General features: G+C 44.5%; 1 protein-coding gene across 1 annotated transcript in view; it reads right to left on the bottom strand.

Moving 5' to 3' along the window:
• Positions 1–14,123: 14,123 nt before the first annotated feature.
• The window catches only part of CHIC2 (cysteine rich hydrophobic domain 2), a 53,753-nt gene continuing 44,804 nt past the window's right edge, over positions 14,124–23,072 (bottom strand). Inside the window, exons 4-6 of the mRNA XM_058667313.1 lie at positions 17,685–17,741; positions 17,459–17,518; positions 14,124–14,458 (exon numbers count right to left, since the gene is read on the bottom strand). Coding sequence (XP_058523296.1) covers positions 14,408–14,458; positions 17,459–17,518; positions 17,685–17,741 — 168 coding nt within the window. The 3' untranslated portion in view covers positions 14,124–14,407. The remainder of the gene's footprint in view (positions 14,459–17,458; positions 17,519–17,684; positions 17,742–23,072) is intronic.

Below are 23,072 nucleotides of genomic sequence, written 5' to 3'. Positions count from 1 at the left end.
GCTCCTGATTCACCCAGGCCCAGCCCTGGACATTGCAACCATTTTGGGGAGTGAACTAGTGGAGGGAAGATCTGTCTCCTCTCTTCCTCTCTCTGTAACTCTACCTTTCAAAGGAGGAGGAAGAGCAGGAGGAGGAGGAGAAGTCAAACCAAGCTGAGAAGGACCCATTTGCACCGCGCAGCTGGGAACGGTTCACACACGGTGACGGCGTCAGTATTTAACCTCACTGTAAAGACTGAGCAGCCTGACAAACAAGATGGAGGTTTCAGAAGGCCTAGATTCTTTATAGATGCTCTTTTAAATGTCTATAAAGATATTTTTAAAAATGGCTTTTAGAAATTCAACATCCTGTTTGTCTTTTGGTGGGGTGGGGGGAGGAAAAACACCATCTCCAGGTGCAAGTCCACAGCTGAAGATGAACGTGTCTGAGACAGGCAGTGAGGTGCTCTCTGGGGGAAGTGGGGGGCCAGCAGCTCAGAACAGCACCAGGTGAGGAGCGGGTGAGGAGTGGGCTGGGCACCGCAGCTCTGGGGGACATGTTGCTGCAGCAGGAGGCTGGGCACCAGACAAGGACCAAGGTAGGAGCAGGCTGGGCATCCGGCGAGAACCAGGGCAGGATCAGGTTAGGAACCAGGCAAGGAGCAGGCTGGGCACCACGGCTCTGGGGGACATGTTCCTGCAGCAGGAGGCTGGGCACCGGACAAGGACCAGGGCAGGAGTAGGTTGGGCACCGGGCGAGGACCAGGGCAGGAACAGGCTGGGCACTGGGCGAGGAGCTGGCTGGGCACCACAGCTCTGGGGGACATGTTCCTGCAGCTGGAGGCCGGGCACTGGGCTGAGTGAGAAGCGAGAAGCCCTCAGCAAAGCCTTGGCGTGCTCCTGCTGAGCCTGAATTTCAGCTCGCCAGAACACGGCCAAGGTCATTGTGCAACCATGATTGCACAGGTCAACTGGAAGACACCTTGTCCCTCCCTCTCTAAGGGCAGACACAGAGTCCCAACACAGAGCAGCCAATGCCAAGAACCTCTCACACATTGCTGTCCGCCGTCAGCAGACTCACCCCACAGACGGACCGGGTCTTCACCCCCAACCCCTCACCTTCCCATGGTCTGACCTCATGGCTGGACAGCAAGTCTCTTCCTGTAGGCATCTGGGCGAGTTAGCTCTCTAGGCTGGGACAGGCTAGCACGGGGATGGCTACACTTCCAGGACACAGTGACCTCCACTGGAAACAAATCTGACCGAGTCCATTCACTCTCCCTCAGGCTGGCGGTGAAGAGTCCAGCCCAGCCCACCTCTTCTCTGGCCTTCTCGCAGATGCTTTCCCATAATCCATGAACTCATTAATGTTGTTCTCTGTGTTCTCATCATGCTCTTTGAAAAGTAGAGAGGTAGAAATATAGAGATAGAAATAAAAATACAGAGATAGGGAGATAGAAATAGAGACATCGATCTTCTATCCACTGGCTCACTCCTCAAATGCCCGCACAGCCTGGCCTGGACCAGGCTGAAGACAGGAGCCCGGAACCCCCACTACCCCTCCCAGGTGGATGGCAGGAATTTACTCATCTGAGCCCAGACCTGCTGCCTCCCAGGGTGTGGCCTGGCAGGGAGCTGCAAGTGGGAGCAGTCAGGACCCAAACCCAGCTCCTCTGATATGGTACATGGGCTTCCCATGTGGGTGGCTGTGCCACTTGCCTCCCCTCCCTCACCCAGGCAGCCCATTTTGTAACAGGATGTCCGCCCGCCTGCCCTTGCGTGTGTGCTAAGCGCAGCCGATGCCCTTTGTGCCCAATACGCTTATGGCTCCTCTGCAGTCCCCCCCCCCCCCACTGCCTTGACCCCTGGCATTTCCATTTTACCTCAGCTCCTCGGGTGCCAAGGGATGTGGCTTCCCCGATGTCCTTTGCACTTGGTAAAACCCAGGAACAGGCTGAGCTTGAGTCATGTAGTACTTGAACTCCCCCTGCATTCAGGGAAATTAAGCCTAAGTCAAGTGTCTCCAGTTTTGTGGGTAGCATATTTCAAGTTCTAGTTGCTGGCATTCAGGAAATGTTAAGTTGGGCTATTTAATAAACTGTGCATTAGCCGTGTTGGTGGGGGGCTGTTTCGCAGAGTATTTCCCTAAATTCACATTTGGCAGATAACTCTGTGACTGGAACCCAAGGTCAACAGGCCTCCAGTCGCAGCAGAGCCTTCTCTGGGAAGTCGACAGCAGTGGGCTTTGGGACCAAGTCTCCACCTGCTGTCCCAGGAGCCTGGGGGCAGGCTGGAAGGAATCAGAAGAGCACAGCCATCAAAGGGGAGGACCTGGCAGCGTGGCCTAGTGGCTAAGGTCCTCGCCTTGATCCCATATGGCCGCTGGTTCTAATCCCGGCAGCTCCACTTCCTCTCTATCTCTCCTCTCAGTATATCTGACTTTGTAATGAAAATAAGTCTTTAAAAACAAAAAAAGAACAAAGGGGAAAACAGAAATTCTGAAATCTAAACATCATTCCGAGGCATGGCTGTGACATCTTGCCAACCATTTTTAATTATTTGCAAATCAAAAACCTCTTCTGATTCCTTCCGTTTTAAGCTATTTTATACATCACACCAAAGCATGCGTTGAACACACTCTGCCACCCTCTTCCAGTGCTCGGGTTTCCATGCTGCCAGTCCCTTCATCACAGCCAGCCTCCAGTTAATTTGGAGTTAACGCATTTCATTGATAATCTTCATTCGAGTTCATTGTTGAGAATGCAATTTGATGGGTAAATGGGAATTTCAGCGCACACTTAGCAACAACTGAGAGTCACTGAGAAGCTGCTGAGCTTTGTCCACTTCTGTTTACAAATGTGGCATTCCAGAACGACGGGCATCTTTGGGTCTGAGGGCAGGAGCACCCGGGTCTGAGGGCAGGGGCACCCCGGCGCTGAGGGCAGGGGCACCCCGGTGCTGAGGACGCACTGGCTGCCAGTGGTACTGGAAGGAGCCTCCAGGCTCAGGAGTCCCCTGAGCCCTGACAGCAAAAGACCCTGTTGCCTCTTCAAGAGTTCTCTGGCTCTGTGAGTTTCCAGCAGTGTTCCATAAAATAATCCATAGAAAGCACTGGAGACTCGTTTTGAGTTTGAAAGCTTGTTTTAGAGTTTTCATCCCCAAAAAAGTAATCTTAAATAGCAATTTTTTTCGAGTTGCTACGTTTTCAGATTGCATAAGGACACACTGTTACATGAGGGATGGCGGCTAGACATTCTGCCCAGTCAACAAGGATCACAGTCACTTTCGACCACTGAATGGTGTCCACGTGCAGAACTGACAATGCACAATTTTATGCTCAGAAAAACTCTTGCTCTGACAGACCCAAGAGTTATGATGTCATCACTACTGGCGCCAACAAGGACAAATGGGATCTTTCCTGTACTTCTCCCGCACACCTGCTTGTCAATTACGCTCAACTGGCAGTCTGAGGGACAAGCCTGGCTCACAGAGCTTTAGACACTGTTTGAATTCAATTCACTGCTCAACCTCTGTAGCCGCCTCCCGCTTCCCTCCCTCTGCCACGTCAGGCTTTGAAATTCGGTTTGTGACTTCATAGCACCGAACTTTCCCTAAATATAGCCAGCCACACTTCAGGAATTTTAATCTCTTGGGAATATTAACCATCAAGTATGACATTTTTATTTTGCCACTCATTTCGAGATGGTTTGCTTCTACCCATGAGAACTGAAATTCCAGAACGGCAAGTCTGGGGAGCTGGCTTCCAACACCCCTGAGCAATGATGCTGGTGCCTTCATGGTCCCCAGGCACCTGTCAGACACCAGGTTCCTGTGTGTAGGTCTGCAGAAAGGGCCAAGACATGTCCCCTAACAGGACTGGGATTGCAGGTTGCAGTTAGCACACAGGACAAAATGAAGACGGACACTCAAGGGTGACCAAGCACAGATGCAGTCACAGTACATTAGTCACTCGCTCGCTTGGAAAGTGTTGTGAGCACACGTGGGCACACATGCGTGCATGGACCAGTATTTGCAGACCTGCCTGCGTATTTAAAATGTTAATGAAATGTAAATTTTTTCAGTACCAAATTCATGAATGCTCACCCCTAGGCTGCATTGTGTGCGCCTTGCAGGAGTCCTCCACCCCCTTTTTTTTATTAGTCCCTAAAGTCCTGCATTGTCTCCTTCCCTTCCACATCACCACCCCCAGAGGACATACACTTGACAACCACAATGGAACGGTGGCAGCAAGACAGAAATGGCTTTCATAAGGCAATCAACACACCCCTTGCATTTGTGGTTATGAAACTGAATTTTTGGGTCTGCTGGGGCTCACGAGCAACCAGTAACCAATGGTACAAGTTGGATTCTCAGACTGTGTGGCAAGCAGAACTAACTCCACGCCACTGAGGGAGACAAGCCAGCCCTGGGCCAGTCGGGGCTCCAGCTAGCTGCCTCAGGTTGGGCCACGAGCAGCAGCCCCAGGAATCCTCTGTGATAAAACACGGATTTCAGGTGATCACTTTTGGTATGGCTTTAAAAATTGCTATATTTGTGAAAAACCAAGAATCTCCTTGTAATAGTTTTTGCAGCAACCAGAGTTCAGATACCTGGTATTTGTGTCCTGGCCCTGCCACCAATGACCCATGATCTGTAACGTGTGACAAATTTCCTAGGTCTTACTCTCATAAAATTAGGTCAGCACGGGAAGTGAAAATGCCAGGAAAATATGCAAACTACATACGTCCTCTCTTTTCAAATGAGGAGAAGTCACAGAAAGTGTATTTTATTTTTGAAGATTTGTTGATTTATTTATGTGAGAGAATGACAGAGGCAGAGACATTCATCTTCCACCTCCTCGGTCCTTCCCCAAATGGCTGTAACAGTCCATGCTGGGCCAGGCAGAAGCCAGGAGTCAGGAACGCTGCCTAGGTCTCCCCACCATGGGACACAGGAACCCAAGCACTTCATTGGCTGCTTCCCAGGCACACTAGCACGGAGCCAGAAGCCAGGACCACAGTCAGCACTTGACACTGGTTGCAGGCATCAGGATGCGGCAGTCTAACCCACTGTGCCACCACCAGGCCTGCCCCGGCAGGAAAACAAAGCTTTTCAGGGATCACTACCAAGCACCTCCAGGGCTCCTTGTGCAGCCAGCGCTGTCAGAAGGCACAGCGCAAGATGACGGTGTGGACTCTTCCCTGGCGTAGCCAAACTCTTCCCTGGTGTAGCCAAACTGTGGGTGGTTTGGACAGACCTAACTTTGCTTAGCAGCATGCAGTATTTCATTTCCAGCTTTTCCTTCCTGGACAGGAGCAACAGCCACTTGCAAACAGAAGACTGTGCCAAGTAAATGCTGGATTATCACTGCTAAATTTTACCTATGGAGGGAAATGAGTTTTCGTCACATAACCAGTTGGCGCTCAGAGTACAGCAAATGCCTTACGTGCACCAATGGGCCTAGCACGCCAGGGAATTCTTATGATGAATGTAATTTAAGTTGGTTTCAATGCAGAAATACAAAACTCTTTATAGTTAACAACAACAGCAACATTAACTCTCATTCATACAATCCTTTCTCAGAAATTCTATTTATTTGAGATTTAGAGTGCTCCCCTGCCTCCCACCATTGGATGGTTCACTCTTCCTAAGTGCTTGGAACAGCTGGGGCTGTGCCAGGGCAGACGGCAGGAGCCAGGAACCTAGCCCCAGTGTCCCAGGCACTGCCAGCGCTGCCTCCCGGGTCTGCAGCACCAGGACCTTCAGCAGCAGGGGTGGGCACTGCACTTAGCCCCCTGAGGTGACGAAGGGACAGCAGCTCAGCAACAGCCCATCCTGCGTTCTTACAATTCTGAACTTCAGGGTCATGCAGTGCAAGAGTGGGACAATGAACACAGAGACCACTAACAACCAGAACCAGCAAGCTGGGAATCAAAATTCCTATTTCTCAACTTCAAACCAGAGTTACTGATCCAGTCCTTGGCTTGTGGCCTGGGAAGTTCATGGAGGATGGCCTGAGGTCCTGGGCCCCTGTACCCACATGGGAGACCCAGCCCAGCTTTGGACAGGCTGAGCTTTGGCCATTGCAGCCATTTGGGGAGTGAACCAGCAGATGAAAGGTCTCTGTTTCTCCCTCTCCTTCTATAACACTGTCAAGTACAACAAATCAATCTTATTTAAAAACCAAAAACCTCCTTCCTTCTCTCAGAAGTATACGTAAGTTGCATTTTGTTACATAACAGTAAGTACTTTTACCTGCAGTTTCAGAATTCATCCATTTGAAGTGCAATGACAAACATCATTTTGGGGGGGAAATCTGAAAAGAAATGGTAAAATACATGAACTCCAGGTTTGCTTTCTGCTAACTTTACAGCTTTCCAGTTTCCCGGCAGATTACCCATTTCAACATCACAGGGCTTAGAATGGAGAGTCTATTTTGCTGAAGGAATTAATTAGCACATTTCCCAATGCAAACAGCCATTTCTCATTTCCAAGGTATGCAGTGCACACCTGAGTCACTTTCTGTGTGACAGATTAGTTTTTAAAGATTTATTTACTTTTATTGGAGAATCAGATTTACAGAGAGGAGAGAGATCTTGCATCTGTTGCTTCACTCCCCAAGCCAGCCAGATCCGAAGTCAGGAGCGTCTTCTGGGTGAGCTGTCCTCGACTGCTTCCCCAGGCCACAAGCTGAGAGCTAAATGGGAAATGGAGCAGGGAGACGGATCCGGTGTTCACATGGCGTCCCGGCGCTTCCAAGGCACGGGTTTAGCCATCAGGCTACCACGCCGGGCACTGTGATGGATTTTTCAGTTCCTCAGGCTTCCTTAGCAATTTTCCTCTGTGGTTTCTACTTTATTTTTGACGTTTCTGCTTTGAGATACTTAAGCATTCTTTGTTAAAAGGCCAACGCGTATGGGAACACCTCAGGGGGGTGACAGTAACACAAAAGCGCTGGCGAGCGTCCTCACCAAGTGCGCCAGTGGCGGAGCGATGGGAGTGCCTGGCTAGTCGCTCCTGCCCCCATGGCACCTGAGTGGACTGAAGTAAGGGGGCCATAACTGAACTGTTGGATCTGCTTAACAGTCTTCTCAACAAAGACCACAACCCAATGGCATGTCCACATGGACTGGCCAAAACCGCACAGGAACGGTGAGTCGCCCACTTCCCAAAGGGCCTGGAGTCAGTGAGGATATCTGCGGCATGCCAGCCCAGGCCCCACAGGTGGGTGGTCTTGGGCCGGGGAGGAGCTTGCTCGCACTACCTCCGGTGGCAGCCAGGTCCTGCAGCTGGACCCGGGGCAGCCCGCGGACTGCACTCGCACAGTCCTTCATTTCTCACTTGAGTGCCCTTCTGTAGTTCCCTTTCAACTGCCCACTTTATATTGGCTTCATTACACCCCCGCTCCATTTGTAATGTAAATTGGAAAACTCGGGGAAGTTTTTCTTTTGGCCTTGTCCGCGGAAGAATACCCAGAGGTATTCAAAACGTATTAACACAAATCAATGGCACTAATAAAAGCAAAATCTCCTTAGCAACATAATCTTGATTGCAAAGGGAGAACTGAGAGCATTTAGCAGAACAGTGGCCCACATGGAATACGCATTTGTCTGGAAGAATCCAGCACAAAGCCTAAAGGAGAGATTTTGAAAAAATCCAAAATTAACTCAGAGGGAACAGTTACTCTTTTTTTCAGAAGTGCACAATTGGCGACATTAAATCTATCGTGCTCAGCAACATTGTATCAGACCTCTTTGCAAACTGGAATTACAACGCCCTGCATGCTTTGCGGGAGCCACAGGGTGTTTTTTATTTGGTTGTTTTTTTTTTTTTAGGATTTTTTTCCCCTTGGTTGATTTCTTTAGCAAAGCAAACAAAAAAGTCTCAAAAAAATAATCATCTCTCACACAATGCAAAGAAAATTGAATAGCTACCTAACAACATCTAAGACCGGAGTAGGGGGCTTGAGTCATCCTCAGGCTCCGCGCACTGGATGCTAAGACAGCGAGCCCTGCAAGAGTAACGGCATTTCCACTTGTGAAAAGGAAACTTACCACGCTTCCCAGAGTGTCCACATTTTTTCTTGTTGGGATGGAAAAAGAAATTAAAGAAATTCAGAAAACAAGAAAGTAATTATTTTAAAGAATGTTGAGATGATTCAACCAAACAAAAATAACCCAGAAGCAAAATCTTTTAAGTATTTTTAGGGGTTAAGTAGAAGCTTTCATTGGAAAGCAACCAGGTAAGGGAGGCAGAGGCACATGGAATCCATGTTTCTGCAGCTTGCAATGTGTGTGTGCAGCCATGTGCATGTGTGTACCCGTGCAGGCATGTATGTGTGTGCAGCTTGCTGTTTTCATATCCTTGGAATTACTCTGTGAGGATTTACATCGGGACCTGGCCCATCTGAGTCAAAAAGTGAAAAATGAATGGTGACAGTTCCCTGATACAAGGAGACACGCAAGTTTAAACACTGCTGAATGTGTATATTTACAGGGGGAGAGAATTATTTCCCTACCTTTTCCAGAAACCTGCGAAACTTACTTCAGATATTTGAGAATCTTGTTTAAAAGCTGCAGCTATCTTAAAATGTGGGAGAATCAAACTCTTTTGTGAAAAATGCGTAAGTTGCACTTCTATGCTTTTTCCCTAACCATGTTATGATCACATATTTTATTTCACTGTACACAGTCCCCACTGAAATAATAATTTCAGAGCAATCATTTTGTCACCATCTGTGCAGGTCACATCTCCCAGAGGAGTGTGCATGTAGTCATTTGATTTCCACATCCGCTGCGCTGGGTCAGTTTCCGGTGGTGTGATGTGACATCCCAGGCTCCCTTTCCCAACTCCACCTAAATGTGCTTAAGACTTTATTTTTTATGTGAGTTTTTAAAGATCAAATGGTATAAATTAACCATATTTCAGTTACGGGCATGGCATTATTGTTGCAATCACATGTTACAATAGGCTCACTTAAAAATAACACCCAACTGGGCCCGGCGGCGTGGTCTAGCGGCTAAAGTCCTCGCCTTGAAAGCCCCGGGATCCCATATGGGCGCCGGTTCTAATCCCGGCAGCTCCACTTCCCATCCAGCTCCCTGCTTGTGGCCTGGGAAAGCAGTTGAGGACGGCCCAAAGCTTTGGGACCCTGCACCCGCGTGGGAGACCCGGAAGAAGTTCCAGGTTCCCGGCTTCGGATTGGCGCGCATCGGCCCGTTGCGGCTCACTTGGGGAGTGAAACATCGGACGGAAGATCTTCCTCTCTGTCTCTCCTCCTCTCTGTATATCTGGCTGTAATAAAATGAATAAATCTTTAAAAAAAAAAAATAACACCCAACTGGCCAAAACAAACAAACAGAAAGTGAAAAAAAAATTCCTTTACGCAAGTTAGCACTCCATTTGTTAACTCATCAACACAGATTTAACGTCCTAGGACTAGTCATAGGGTAACACTAACACAGGACCACAAGCCAGTCTCCTCAGCGGTAATCGTAACACCAACCCAGGACCTCCTCAGCTGGAACAATCCAATGATTTTCTATCAACAACAACCTTTCTTTAAAAGACCGTGTTTGTAATACTGAGTGTAAAATGTAATGCATGCCTAGAAATTCAACCTGATATTTTAACTTCAATTAACAAGTTACTAGACTTACCTGAACATTACCACAATGATTTGAAAGCAGTTAATGTCCTGCTTTGTTGTGCATACTCACTCACTCTTGAGGAATGTCACGTGAAAACTCAAATGAAGAATCAATCTCTGGAACCCGTCGTTGAGCGCTCCTGCCCCACCAGATGTCAGTTATGAAAGATGAACACGAGCATTGTCTTCCTCAAGGCAGCTTCCCAGTAAGGCTTCTCCCTTCATGCTCTGAAAAACACCTTCCGGGGTCACAGACAAGCACCCACGTACCCTCCTCCAACCCCGTCCCCCTTCCTTCCACTTCACCCCCCTGAGGGGGCAAGTGTTAACAGCTTCCAATGGAAAACAGAAAACACACACCTGTTTACAAAGCCTTCCTAGCAAACGAGCAGGACTGTACTGTAATTTTCTAAGAAGCTGCTAGGAGAGGAGACCTTCAGTTTAGTGCAACAGGTTTTTCATACAGGTGAAGACCCTCCTGGAACATTCTAGAGCTCCAGTTTTATGTCAACAAAAAGAATGAGAACCAGGTCTGCTGGATTATACAGCAGGAGGAGACACGAATGGGAAGGTAGTTCTGCTGTTTGCAGAGAAAACCCCGAGCCATCCCCACCTCCTGAAGGCTGGCAGACATCAGAACAGCAAAGGGCAGCAGCCAGTACAAGCCCTGGTAAGCTGCTTGCCCCGTGTGGTCCGCGCATCTAAACAGTTCTGACATAAAGCCATATACTTTATTTTTCAGAAAGAAAATAGCAGTTAACTCTCAAATTCAGAGTTTTTAAAAGCACAGGGATAAAAAAAAAAAAGCACTTTTGCTTAGGATTTCTCACCTGTGGCATATTTCAAAGTTCTTGCAGGAGCTCTTCTCAAGTATCTTATCTAATGTTGGCGGGGCTTTTCAACACACAAGGCATAATCATCAGAATGTATAGGGAATGCATTTTAAATGCAAAATTACTCACAAATATCAGCTACTTACTTTCATAAAAGTAGTAAATAACCAGAAGATAAAAATGATTGAAAAACACTGTTTCACGAGATAACACTATGAGGTCATAGAATATTCTTGTTGTGGAAATGAATAACAGATAAACCAGTAAGTTGATGATTTTGTAAGACACCAGAAAGGAATTCAGAAAATCAAAAGCAGCATCCTACATCTTTGTTTTCTGTATTATCTGTTAGGATATGACTAATAACATAAAAAAATGCTTAGTTTCTCTGGTATTAGTATCTAAAAATCTCTGTAATGCTGTAAAACAAGATAATTGAGGATAAACAAACTTACAGAATCATAAATTTGACTGCTACATCAACAAAAAATGAATCTTTGTTCCCTTTAAGCACAAACTATTAGGGGTCATAAAGCAGCTTGGTTTAGGCCTGTTTTTCGTTCCCTCAATTAGACAAAAGGGTGGCCCAGGAGCATCCCAGAAGGCAGCCTTGCGGGCCAGCCGCCTGGACCCAGACAAGGGAAACCCAACCACATGCAAGTTGCTGTCAGCAGGGCGAGGGGCCCTGTAAGGAAGACAGAGGCCCTGCTGAGCTCAGGCAGGAGACCACACAGGGGCCAGGAGGGTGAAGGAGAGCATCCGGGGTAGTCTGGTCACTGACAGTGTGGACAGGGTGTTTGAGATGGACTCAGGACTACTGACCAGCAGCAAACCAAAACACCTACTTACTGTCAGGTTACAACTGTGACGTCAAATACTATGAGCCCCGACAGTCTGTCCGTGATGTATCAACACAGAACTAGTGGAGTCTGAACTCACCCAGCTGTGGCACGCCCTGGTATCACTCTTGCACAAAGGCTACTGTGGAATACTGACAGGTGTGTGCTCCACATGTGTCTGCCAACACACAAAAACCATCAGGAGAAGCTCTCTGCAAATACCACTGAAAACACAATCACAGTGGGCTCTCCTGGCTAGGAATTATTCAGTTATAGGACAAATTTTATTCTAATAAGAATAAGAAAATCACTGTTTACTTTTATTCAAGGTTTTATTGAATTAATTTTGTTGACTTTAGGCCAAAATTACATGTGCATTTTTTTTCTATGAATGAAACCTAGTCCTTGAAAGAGGCCTAACAAACACGTAACGATCACGTGGAGGGACGAGGGCGAGGCCCTGGGGAGGGTGGGGCAGGATCTACCATAGATGCCAACTGTGTCACATCAAGTTTGACTACAGCTGTTGGGCTTTGAGGCATCCATGTTAACCAAGATCTCCAAAGTCATATTAAAATATAAGAGGGTTTTAAAAAGGTTTGTGGAAAGATGCAATTAGAAGGTAAGTTATTTTGGTGCAAAAGTGTTTTTAAATCATGCATAGTTTTTTTTTTTTCTCATAATACATGCTTTCCTAGAACTTTTTGAAGATCCTGTGTATAACAGGGTTTGGAAAGTCTATTATTTGAGAAAAGAATGCTTATACTCAGGAGTCTTGCCTGATTATAAAATACCAGTGGTGCATTTAAAAAAACAATCCTTGGCCTATGGAAGCAAAAGCTCTACACTGGATCTGCTGCAACAGCTTTAAAACACCATTGTATGGCTCAGGTCCCAAGTCAGAAGCCAGCAGCACAACAGGCATTTCAAACCCTTCCTTGGATGGTCATCAGGTAACGATGTCCAGGGACACGGACACTTAAACTCGTAAGCCAGAGTTCCACTGAAGGTTACTAAGGAAAACCCAAGCATGGGGATCCAACCATTGAGGGCAAAACCAGTGGCGGGGATGCCACTCGTGAGCGTTCTGCTCTCTTCTACACACACACTGGCTGGACAAGAGCACGCACTTCCAGGAAGTCTGCACGCAACTAACACAGTGCTCAATGAAATTAGAAAAGTTTTTAAAAAATCTTATACTTCAAATACCACCAGCTATGAAAATTATCTTACTGTAAAATATACTTACAGGAATATAATAATTTTCAAATTATGACTGACAGAACAATAATAGGACCAAAAACAAAGTCTAAACAGTAAGTTCCTTTTACAAAGTTGCTTAGCACAATGGCCCACAGACCTACACGATCCTACACAGCGAACACTGCGTTGCTTAGTCACACAGTCACGGTCAGTGTGGAAGCTGATTCTACACTCTGTGCAGTCAGAGGTCCTGTCACGGCAGCCCTGGGGAAAGCTGGCGTGGCAGGGGAGCCCGCTGCCAGCCACACCACTGCCAGGCGGGGACAAGGCTGGACCCAACAAAGAATCTGGATTCCTGGCACTTGCAGCTCTTCACGGGTCACGCGTTCTATAAACTCAGGCTATTATTTGAGGAGCAACAGAAACACCTAACTCTCAGCCAAAAACCCTTTGTTTGAAAATCCTAGTTTTTAAGATAGCTCCTAAGGTCCCTCCTATAAGATACTGGGCGTTTAACTATTCAGATTTAGATATAGAAGCACAGTACTCTGGAGAAGTACAAAGAAATACTTATAAAAAATACAGATATATAAATTAACCAAACTGGTATTTAAAAGATTTAATACAAAGAAAAAAGGTATTATATGGTGGTACCAATTCTTAATACAAATTACTAAGCAAAGTTTATATAATTTCAAAAGTTATTCACATTATTGCTCGATACCACAGTTGCATGGAACAAGTTGTTGACACACATGAAAACTTGCATAATTTCAGGCTTATAAAAACAAAAGTTTACACATAAGTCATTCAGAAATCCTGCAAGCATTTAAAATGCATGGAGCTATGTGTTACCAAAGGGGGGATCTGCAGGGACCAGGGTGTGGAAGACAAGCCCATCTGGCCCAGCTGTGTCTGCCACCTTCTCAACCAAGTAAACGAACACACATGAACTGACCGCCCTGGGAGAGAACGCGTGGACATGACGGTCCTCAGCACCGCGTCCACCTCTTGGCCATGATCCATTCTCGGGCTCAGTGCGGTGTCAGACACCAGCCTGCTCTGAACTCTAGAACCTCAGCTTGCTTTCAGAAGGTCTTCACAGTTCTACAGTGACATCAGACTGGGAGAAATATTCTTAGAAATGTTTACAAGGAATACTTCTATATTTTTATGTAAGATTTGACAAACAATAAAAATAACCCAAGTAAGGCCATTATTACCATCATTTGGTAAAAATACACAGATTGGGCTGCTACTCTATTCTGTGGTCCTGAGCTCTACTAACCACTAGACGCATGCATATCATTCATTGATTTTTCTACTCTAACAGAAACCGTTTCTTTCTGCCTCACCACCTTGGGAGGTAGGTGGGCCTTCAGGACGGTACAGGCACAGCTCTGAGAGTTGTGTGAGAAGGGTTACGTCAGGTTCCAAAGGTTGTTAAACAACACGTGCTACCTAAAAATAATGACTCCGCTAAATGTAGAAGAAAAAAATGAAACAGTGTGCTTGCTACAATAGATGAGTAGAGCTTTACAAAGGTGTTCTTCCATGGTAAGGAATTCATAAGCAAGGAATTGTGCGTACCTTGGTGATAAAATAAAAAAGGCTGGCCACTTTTTATGCTAAGTTCAAATGTATTTTTTTGAGAATACAAAAAAGTAATCCTTGAAAATCAGAATACATAACAGAAAAGGGCACAATAACTTAAGTATTAAACATCTGTATGAAATAACTTGCAAAGTTCGACAAAAATGCACACTTAGAACATGCGGTTATTAAAATAACAAAACAGAACGCCACTCTCTTGTGCAGAGCCCACGTTATTCACCACCAGGAGAGCACCAAGCAAGGCACCATTGGGAAGACAGCGCACGGAAAGTCTATAAACACAGTCAATGCTAATCTGGTCGAAAAATCGGTGTCTTTGGTAAAAATTCTATGAGGATGACCTGTAAAAGGAGAAGAAAGAGTTTTAACGGGCTGTGTATAAACAGGTTTTGATCTTACAATTTCAGTTGTGGTTCTATCCCATCTGTTACAATTTGGGGGATGCATTCACATTTCAAAATGACAACGCTGTATAATTAAAACACATTATTCCACGGCACAGTGCTCTGTCACCAACAACTTTGCTGGACCTTAAACCAGATGTGCAAAACACCTCAGCCCTAAGAAGAGGAGGATGATTTGGGCAAGGTGGTGGAGGAGGTGATAAAGCCAGCGCTCCCGACACACTGGAAGAACCTGCGCACATGTGGACGTGTCTGGTCCACCTCAACAACTCCTCCACATGGTGGCAAGTGTCACCACCCTCCGTGACGGTCTGGTGAGCCAGCACCTGTGTCGGACTCCCCGGGTGTCCTGTGTGACTGCTGTGCCTGACTGCCACTCCTACTGTTCTTCAGGCTTTCCTCGTTCATGAACCCAGTGCCACGGGTAAGTTCTAGGGCTGCCTTCCTTCTGCTGCACGTGTGGTCTCCAGAGAAAGGGCACTGGTCTTTCCTGTTTGATTTTCCAAAGTGCATTTCCTTTTAGGTTAGCAAAGTTCAAGGTCAAAATCTGTTCTAAAGAAATTCTGAATAGAAAATCAAATACAAATCAACAAAACAAACATAGGAACACACAAATACACAGTTGCTCAGAGCTAATTTTTGTTCCAAACTTCAACTTTCTTAAATTACACATCAACTGTTGCCTTTGCTCCAATTCTCTACACAACAGATGCCGACCAGAATATTCGATTAGAAACGTTCCCAAACTTGCTTCGACACGACCTCCAGACCTGAACATCTCCCAAGGCAGCCACCGAGCTGGAACTTCCCCTTTACTTCTCGGCTCTCCACCCAGAAAGCACCTGCCCCTGGCACAGAGCCCCTGCGTCGGGCTCCTGCCGGCCACACTCAGACCACTGCTCTGTGTGAACCAGACTTCTGCTTCTGGCTTTCCTGCCCATAAAAGGGAATTGCAAGATCCCTCACAACTCTCAATCTTGATTAAATAGTTAAACTTCTTACGAATCAGTACTCAGTACATAATTCTGCATGTGATACACATCCTCAGTCACGTGGTATTAACAATCTCACTACCGTATTTGAATTGTTCATTTTGAAGGAACACATAGAACTGACCACTTGTCTCTCTCTTCCTAGATTCTACCTATCAAATTTAAACAAAGAAAAGTTAGCCTCTAATTGGTCTTTTTTCCCTCTGTGTGATCTACAAAATTCAAAATATAACCAAGGAGAATTAGTTTCCTTTACCAAAGCATGTGCAAGTTAGACAAGGAGGCGTGAGGAGGTCTAAGACATTACAAAGGGGACACTCTCTGTCTAACAAGCTGGTTGCTACTTTTAAAATGTCAGGCGATTTTGTTCTTTGATTTTTTTCTTAGGCTATTTTTAAAACCAGGTTATTCCTACTTTTGACTATCACCAATATGTAAACTGAGGAAAATCTAGAAGAACATTTTACAGCAATTTAAATATTTTTCATTTTACACTGTTCTGGTTATATTATGGTACAATGAAAAATGACTTTAGTGGAAGTGCTCAGTTGTCTGAGTTCACAGTGAATTACAGGAAATCACAACTGCATACAGCTCAGAGTGCTTCTGGAAGGCTATTTTTAGTAAAATAATCTCATAAAATATATTTTATGAATGGGTGATAGTCTAATAATTATAGCTGAAAATTACAGATTTAGAAATAACTTTTATCTTGTCCTTCCCAAACTGAATCTAGAGATGGGCACACACACACTAAGTCCTGTTTTAAGCCTGTGGTTTATAAGTATGTAAGTTTTAACTCTGGGTTTATAAATGTTGCACATATTTTTTTCATAAAATCCTTTAAATTTCCTAAATATCCATACTTTCACCCCAAATACATATGTAAATCCTTTTACTATCCAGGATGAAAATACAAAACTAGCATTTCTATAGGTTAACCTCAAAACATCCTACCTGAATGTACTTTTTTATAAGTATCAAATCTTTCTCATTATTATGAATTAACATGTTTAATAAAAATAAAATCTACATTAATAAGTGAATTGAATAGAGCTAGTCTATGAAAAAAACACCCTTTAAAGCACCTTTTATATTCAAGGCTAGAAATGGGATTTGACTGTCAGAATAGGAAAATGCTAACAGAAAAAAATGATTTTATGATCCTTTCCAATTATGTGAACATTGTTTGAATCTTACACACACACACACAATTCTCTCTCCTTAGATCATTTTCTTTTAATGTAATACTTTCCCCTGGCTGAAACAAAGCACTCAAGCTTAAGGGAGGATAAACAAAAGTTTGTAATTTTCAGTAATATTCTGAACTTTCCAAAAGAAGAGCAAAGAGCTGAAGGGCATCAGAATTGACTGGACAAACAGGTGAAATCAGACCCTTTGGGAAGAACAAGCCCAGGGTGCGTGGCATGGCCTCGCTGCTTATTAACACACTTTGGACAAAGCCATGGCCGAGGCCTCTGAGCGCTCTGGCCAGGCCTCAGGTTCACGGGCAGCCGGAGCTGCTCAGGCCTCAGGTTCTCAAGCCCCAAAGGCTGTGCTCAAAGCTTTTCTCCCATCCTTGGGAACTCCATTAGCATGATATGAAAAGCCATACCTTGCCTTGCTGCGTAACCAAAGTCGTGGTTATTCTTCACCCAGCATCTAAAATTTCACACTCCATCAGCACACGTTCAAGCTATTTTATCTTGGCAATTAATTTATTATTTTTCAGAACACAGCAAAGCCTTGTTTTCAAGTCATTCATAACTTTATAAATCAGTCTTTGCACATCAACCCATGCATCTGTGAACCGTAGAAAATCCTTGCACTCAGGAGATTAAGCTCCTGACACCTTTGCTGATTAATAATCATGGAAAGAATAAGATCAGAGGCAAAATAAATGATCATTTAATAGAGAAACTCACAAAACAGCCCTTTAACTTACATATTCCATCATGTTATTCGTTTCACATTTCCTTTTGCTCAGTCTCCAGTGCAAGCACAGCTAGACAAGCAGAAGAGTAAAGGAAGAAAAATGAGCTCCTTTTGACTGCGGCACACAGACTAACCCATTTGTCCACCTTTCATATTTTTAGTTCAACAAAAGCATCTGTTTCCATACTGTGCGGCTCAGGCCCCAACAGTCCGAAGCTGCTCCCTGCGGTACTCACCTTGTGGTATAACCTATTGTTTTCCCATTCTAATAACTTCTCAATCGATCTTCGTGTCTGGAAGACAAATGAGAAAAAAGTTCACTCTCAACCAGTTTAGAAAAACTTGACTTTGCAGCTGCTTTCTGTGTGAACAGGGCAGCAAGCTAAGCCACTGCCTGGGCGCAGGGTGGTCCGCAGTGCTGCCCGTCTCTCCAGGCTCCGGCAGAGACCGTCAAAAGTCTAGAAAGCTCCACAGAATGTGCCAATAACCACCCAACTTCTTTCAAAAAGTTTTGGCAATACTTAAAAAGTAATGAAAAAAATTTTAACAAAACACAAACATTATCTTTTGAGTAAATTAAAAAATAACTCAAAATTGATTAATGAAAAAACCAGTCATATGTAAACTAATTTTCCTATTATAGTTAAAAGAAATGTCCACACTTAAAAGCCAGTTTACTGATTGCCCCACAGATAAATTTTCCAGTAACAGCCCAACTTTGTATGTAAACTGACATAAACACATCATCTGGTAGCAAAATCAAAGTCTTCATACTATTTCAGGAACTGAAAAATTCACTTCACTGCTGCAATCCACACTACGCAGCATAACATGTTTCTTGCTTTGGAGTGGGCACAAAAGAGAAGATAACTCATGGTGCCAGGTGTCAGCATGCGATGGACACAGCCGCAGGTGCCAAGTGACAGCGCTGCCACTCGGTGCAGCTGCGGGACTCCTGCAAGTCAAGGAGAAAGCTGCCACTGTTGTGCGTGTGGCACCACTGTAAAGCAGTGCTAACAAGCCGCCCTGAAAATCCACACATCACAGAGTAAGGCAGGTGAGGCACCGTGGGGCTCTGACTGGTCGCCAATAAACGATCCGTATTTATTCAGAGGATCTTCTGTGATCATCTTACCTTTTAGCACACGGAACACACTACACACACCAGTCACACAGGTGCCATAGTTACCAACCAGCCACCACTACTGCCTTCCACTTCTCAAGTTCATCTCATAAAAAGATCAGAAAACGCACCACCTCTCAGGACACTAGCAACGCCAAGAGCCAATTTATTACATTACTTTTTGGGAACAGTCTTTCTGGCAAGAATTTTAAAGGAAAAAAAAGTGCCCTTGTTAACAATGATGAGCAGACCTCAGTGGCTTCTTTGTCCAGACAGCCGTTTAGAGGCAGCTCTCCTTTTAAATGAAAATAGGGCAGCAGTTATGGTCACACTTTTTGTTAATTTAGTTGCCAGTCAGCCCCAAATCAAAAGAAAATAAGGCTGCAGAGTGTAATTAGCATTCAGTTCAGTCGTTTTGTCCCTTGTCTAGCCCCCAAGCTTTGTTAAAATTGCCATCTGAAAGCTGAAGGCTGGAGGGAAATCGATTTGATTCTAATCGCACCATGAAAAGAACATGATCTAACTGCTTTCAGCCCTCCGTAAATCTGTACTAGGTCTTTAGCACAATGCAACTTCCAATTTAAAAAGCACTGAACGTCTCGTCAATGACTTTGTGAAGAAAAAAGAACAAGGAGCAGACATAAAAATTCCAATAGTTGTTTAAGCATTAAAGTTCATTTGCATCACAGCGAACCTGAAAAGGGCTGACCTCTCAAACCGCCTCTCAGGTCTGTGAAGTTGTAGCCTTGACAAGCTCATTGACTCTGAAAGGCTACTCTATCAATGGTGAGAAATGGCAGGAGGCGCTCCTCGGAGCAGGCATCTGCCTGCCCACCCGCTGCTGCTAAACCAATGGCAGACCGATTCAAACCTGAGTCTACCTGGTATTCGTCCTGAGTCCTTTTAATAATAGATTAAGATTACTATACAATTGGAGGTTTTACTTTTACTGATGGCTTAAGGGGGGCTGGTGGTGATGAAAAACTAGGGTTGGGAGAAGTTTTCCAAGTCCCTTGGTTTACTCTAACATATAAACCAGTTCTCCAAAGTTTACCATTACATTCTGTGAATATTTATTACTCATCCCCAGTAAATGTAGCTTCCTCCCACATCATCATCCCATGGGAAACTTAAACTTGTGCCATGTTGAAGCAACACTGAGTCTCTCATGAAATATCCGTGTGTACACACATGTACACACAATTTCAAAATGTAAAATCATTTAAGTAATTTAAATCAACTACCAGTATCAGAACACAAGATAACTACAAAGTATGAACCTTAAGTTTCAAAATATTTACTTCAAATAAATTAGAATTTACTCTTGGCATCTAACTAGGGCTTCAATACAATAACAGGGTTTCTTATACTAATAACTGTATCTTACAAAATTCAGGAGTTTCAAACCAAACAAACCCTGGCATGTCAGACTCTGAATAAGTACCTAAATATAAACTATTTCTATCTGTGTGGCAGTCTAAGTACACGCTGTGAATGAGCCCCATCTCATCTCGCTGTGACACTTCTTTCCCGCTTGACAGGTGAAAGAGAAAAAAGGTCTTGCACGTGCAGCTGAGTGAGTCACTGCCCTTGACACGGCAAAGATTTACAGTGAGGAGCAGGTGAGGACACACAAAACCAGAGAGGAGCGCACACCAAGGTGACAGGCACATACACACTGGCAGGCAAAAAGGAGGTGGCGGAGGGGGGACCAAGAACAAACCGTGCCGCACAATGTTTTGTTAGGAACAACAAAAGGCCAAATTAAATGGGAAGAAAGCTCTAAGAAAACTCTAATGTTTAATATTCTGCAATTACTTTTGGTTAACAAAATCAAAATATATCCTTAAGATTCAACACGATTGCAATGTGGCAGATACTGCAAAAACAAGACACAGCATTGCTTACAAAAGCCATTTCAAAGGCTTTAAACATGAAAAGAAAGCACGTTACAACTGTAGCCATCTGAAATCAAAGTGAAGAGTTCACACCCATGGAACCATCGGATAGTTATTTCTAATGAAATGCGAGGACATGCCAAAATGTTCCTGGAAAAATTGAATTAAAACTTAAGTTTTTGCTTGTTAGAAAAAGATTTCGAAGTCAATGAATAGTTTTTTCATTAAAATGAGTTCTCCACAAGCATTATTTAAAGTATCTTCATATAAGAGTCAATGCTGTCAAACTTTATGGTTACTAACTGAACAGGCAAAAACCCAATCATCCAAAAGCCAAAGCCAAAATAAACAACAACAACAAAAAAATTAAACCACTGTGCCCTTGAATTTTGATTTTTTAACTTAAAAACCAGTTAAGGCAAGTAAATACACCTCTCAAAAATGATGCATGTGCAATCTATCCATGTAAAAACACCGACCAAACATGAATTGAGAGTATTCAAGGCAGGCTTCTAAAACAAGACCTTGTTTCCTGATCTTCCTCAGTGCTGGTGGAAGGCTCCAGACCGCCAGCCCTGGGGAGCACACCTCCCGCGGCACTGAGAGAACTAGCCCAGGGCAGAGCCTAACCCTCCTCAGGGCTCGCGCAGGGCCAGGTCAATGGTCCTCACCAGACCCTTTCCCAGCAAATCTACCTTTATCCTGGACCCTGTTTGTAACAGGAAGGCCCAAGCCAGGCAGGGACACTAACGAGGTCAGGACCTGGACCCCCAAGGGAGAGAGAGCTCAGGCAAGGAGCACTTCTTCCCAACAACAGTGAGCTTTTTGCTGTGAGCCAGCTCTAGCAGAGCCATTTAGTCACGTTTCAGCAAAAATAACAGCAGCAATTCAAAAACTCCAGTGCAACCATGCAGTGCACTCCAAACAGATGCAAGTTCAACAGTAAGTGCAGGCAACTGACTTCTACTGCTATTGCCTTTAGTTCCATCTGAAATTTTGGGTACAACTGTGGAAATGAGCCCAAAATGAAACAAAACCTGTAAGAGAAGTCAAAAGGACTGAGCACCTAAAAAAATGGCAAATTACATCCCCTGCCTGACATAACCTTACATGGCAGAACCCAACAACTTCCGAAACAAGCTTAACATAATAAAACACACTCTAAATGTCTAAGAAAATCACTTAAAAATCAAATGTGACTCCCATGAAGCATTTTTTGTAATTTTTCCTCAATACCATAACTTTTAAGAAATAAATTATTAGGTCCTATATGTAAACTATTAGCCATTATACATAATGGGTTACCAAAAGCCATGCAGACAATCTTAAGTGCATCAGGCTTCATTCCTAATGAATGATTAACTCATGATTATTTGAAAAAGAAGCTTCCCAAAGAAGTGGCTTTCCAGATCTCACCAATCAAACTGCTCAAAATCTCACAACTTTCGGAGTTCTTATGGCCAAAAACAAGACAAGTGTAGTACCTTTAACAAAATTTCTCTGAATGTTCCCCAAAGAAATAGAATAATTTGTCTTTTTTTTTAAGACTTATTTATTTTTATTGTAAAGTCAGATATACAGAGAGGAGGAGAGACAGAGAGGAAGATCTTCCATCCAATGATTCACTCCCGAAGTGACCACAACGGCCAGTGCTGCGCCGATCTGAAGCCAGGAGCCAGGAACTTCCTCCAGGTCTCCCATGTGGGTGCAGGGTCCCAAGGCTTTGGGCCATCCTCGACTGCTTTCCAAGGCAGCTAGCAGGGAGGGATGAGAAGTGGAACTGCCGGGATTAGAACCAGCGCCCATATGGGATCCTGGTACGTTCAAGGTGAGAACTTTAGCTGCTAGGCGACCTTGCCGGTCCCAGAATAATTTGTCTTTACAAGTCAAAGATGCTAAGATATGTTAACACATGCTGTAACATTACATCTCATATTCCAGGGCTATGCAAACAAATGCAGCAGCACACCTAAAAATTATGACACATAAAACAGATTCACCAACAAGATAGGCCTGAATACGAAAAGAACCCTCAAAACGATTCTTAAACAAATCCCCTTCCCATACGTAAAAGTTCTTTCAAACATTTTACATGAACATTAACTTACAAATGGTGTCAATACATTAAAATACCCATCAAAGTATCATTAGCAAAACCCTTCCTACTATTTGGCAGTAGCACAGTTGGACGGAGAGAAGTAAACACATGCCAGTGTTTGTTTATCACAATGTCCTCTCAGGACCAAGCTGTGACTGAACAGCACTAGCAATGCGTGATCTAACGATTTCATCAAGCGTGTACGAGCTAGCCTACACCGAGTCGTCACCACCTTCTGTGGCTACCCTATTTTGCTTCTCTCTTTAAGATTTATTTTATCTTTATTGGAAAGTCAGACATACAGAGTGGAATACAGAGAGGAAGATCTTCTATCTGATGATTCACTCCCCAAGCGGCCACAATGGCTGGAGATGAGCCAATCCGAAGCCAGGAGCCCGGAGCCTCCTTCAGGTATCACACACGGATACAGGCTCCCAAGGCCTGGGGCCACCCTCAACTGCCTTCCCAGGCCACAGGCAGGGAGTGGGATGGGAAGAAGGGCTGC

This window comes from Ochotona princeps, chromosome 7, assembly GCF_030435755.1.
Source record: "Ochotona princeps isolate mOchPri1 chromosome 7, mOchPri1.hap1, whole genome shotgun sequence".
NCBI classification, from domain to species: Eukaryota; Metazoa; Chordata; class Mammalia; order Lagomorpha; family Ochotonidae; genus Ochotona; species Ochotona princeps.
Note: the sequence above shows the minus strand (reverse complement) of the source record. Positions and strands in the feature narration are given on the sequence as shown.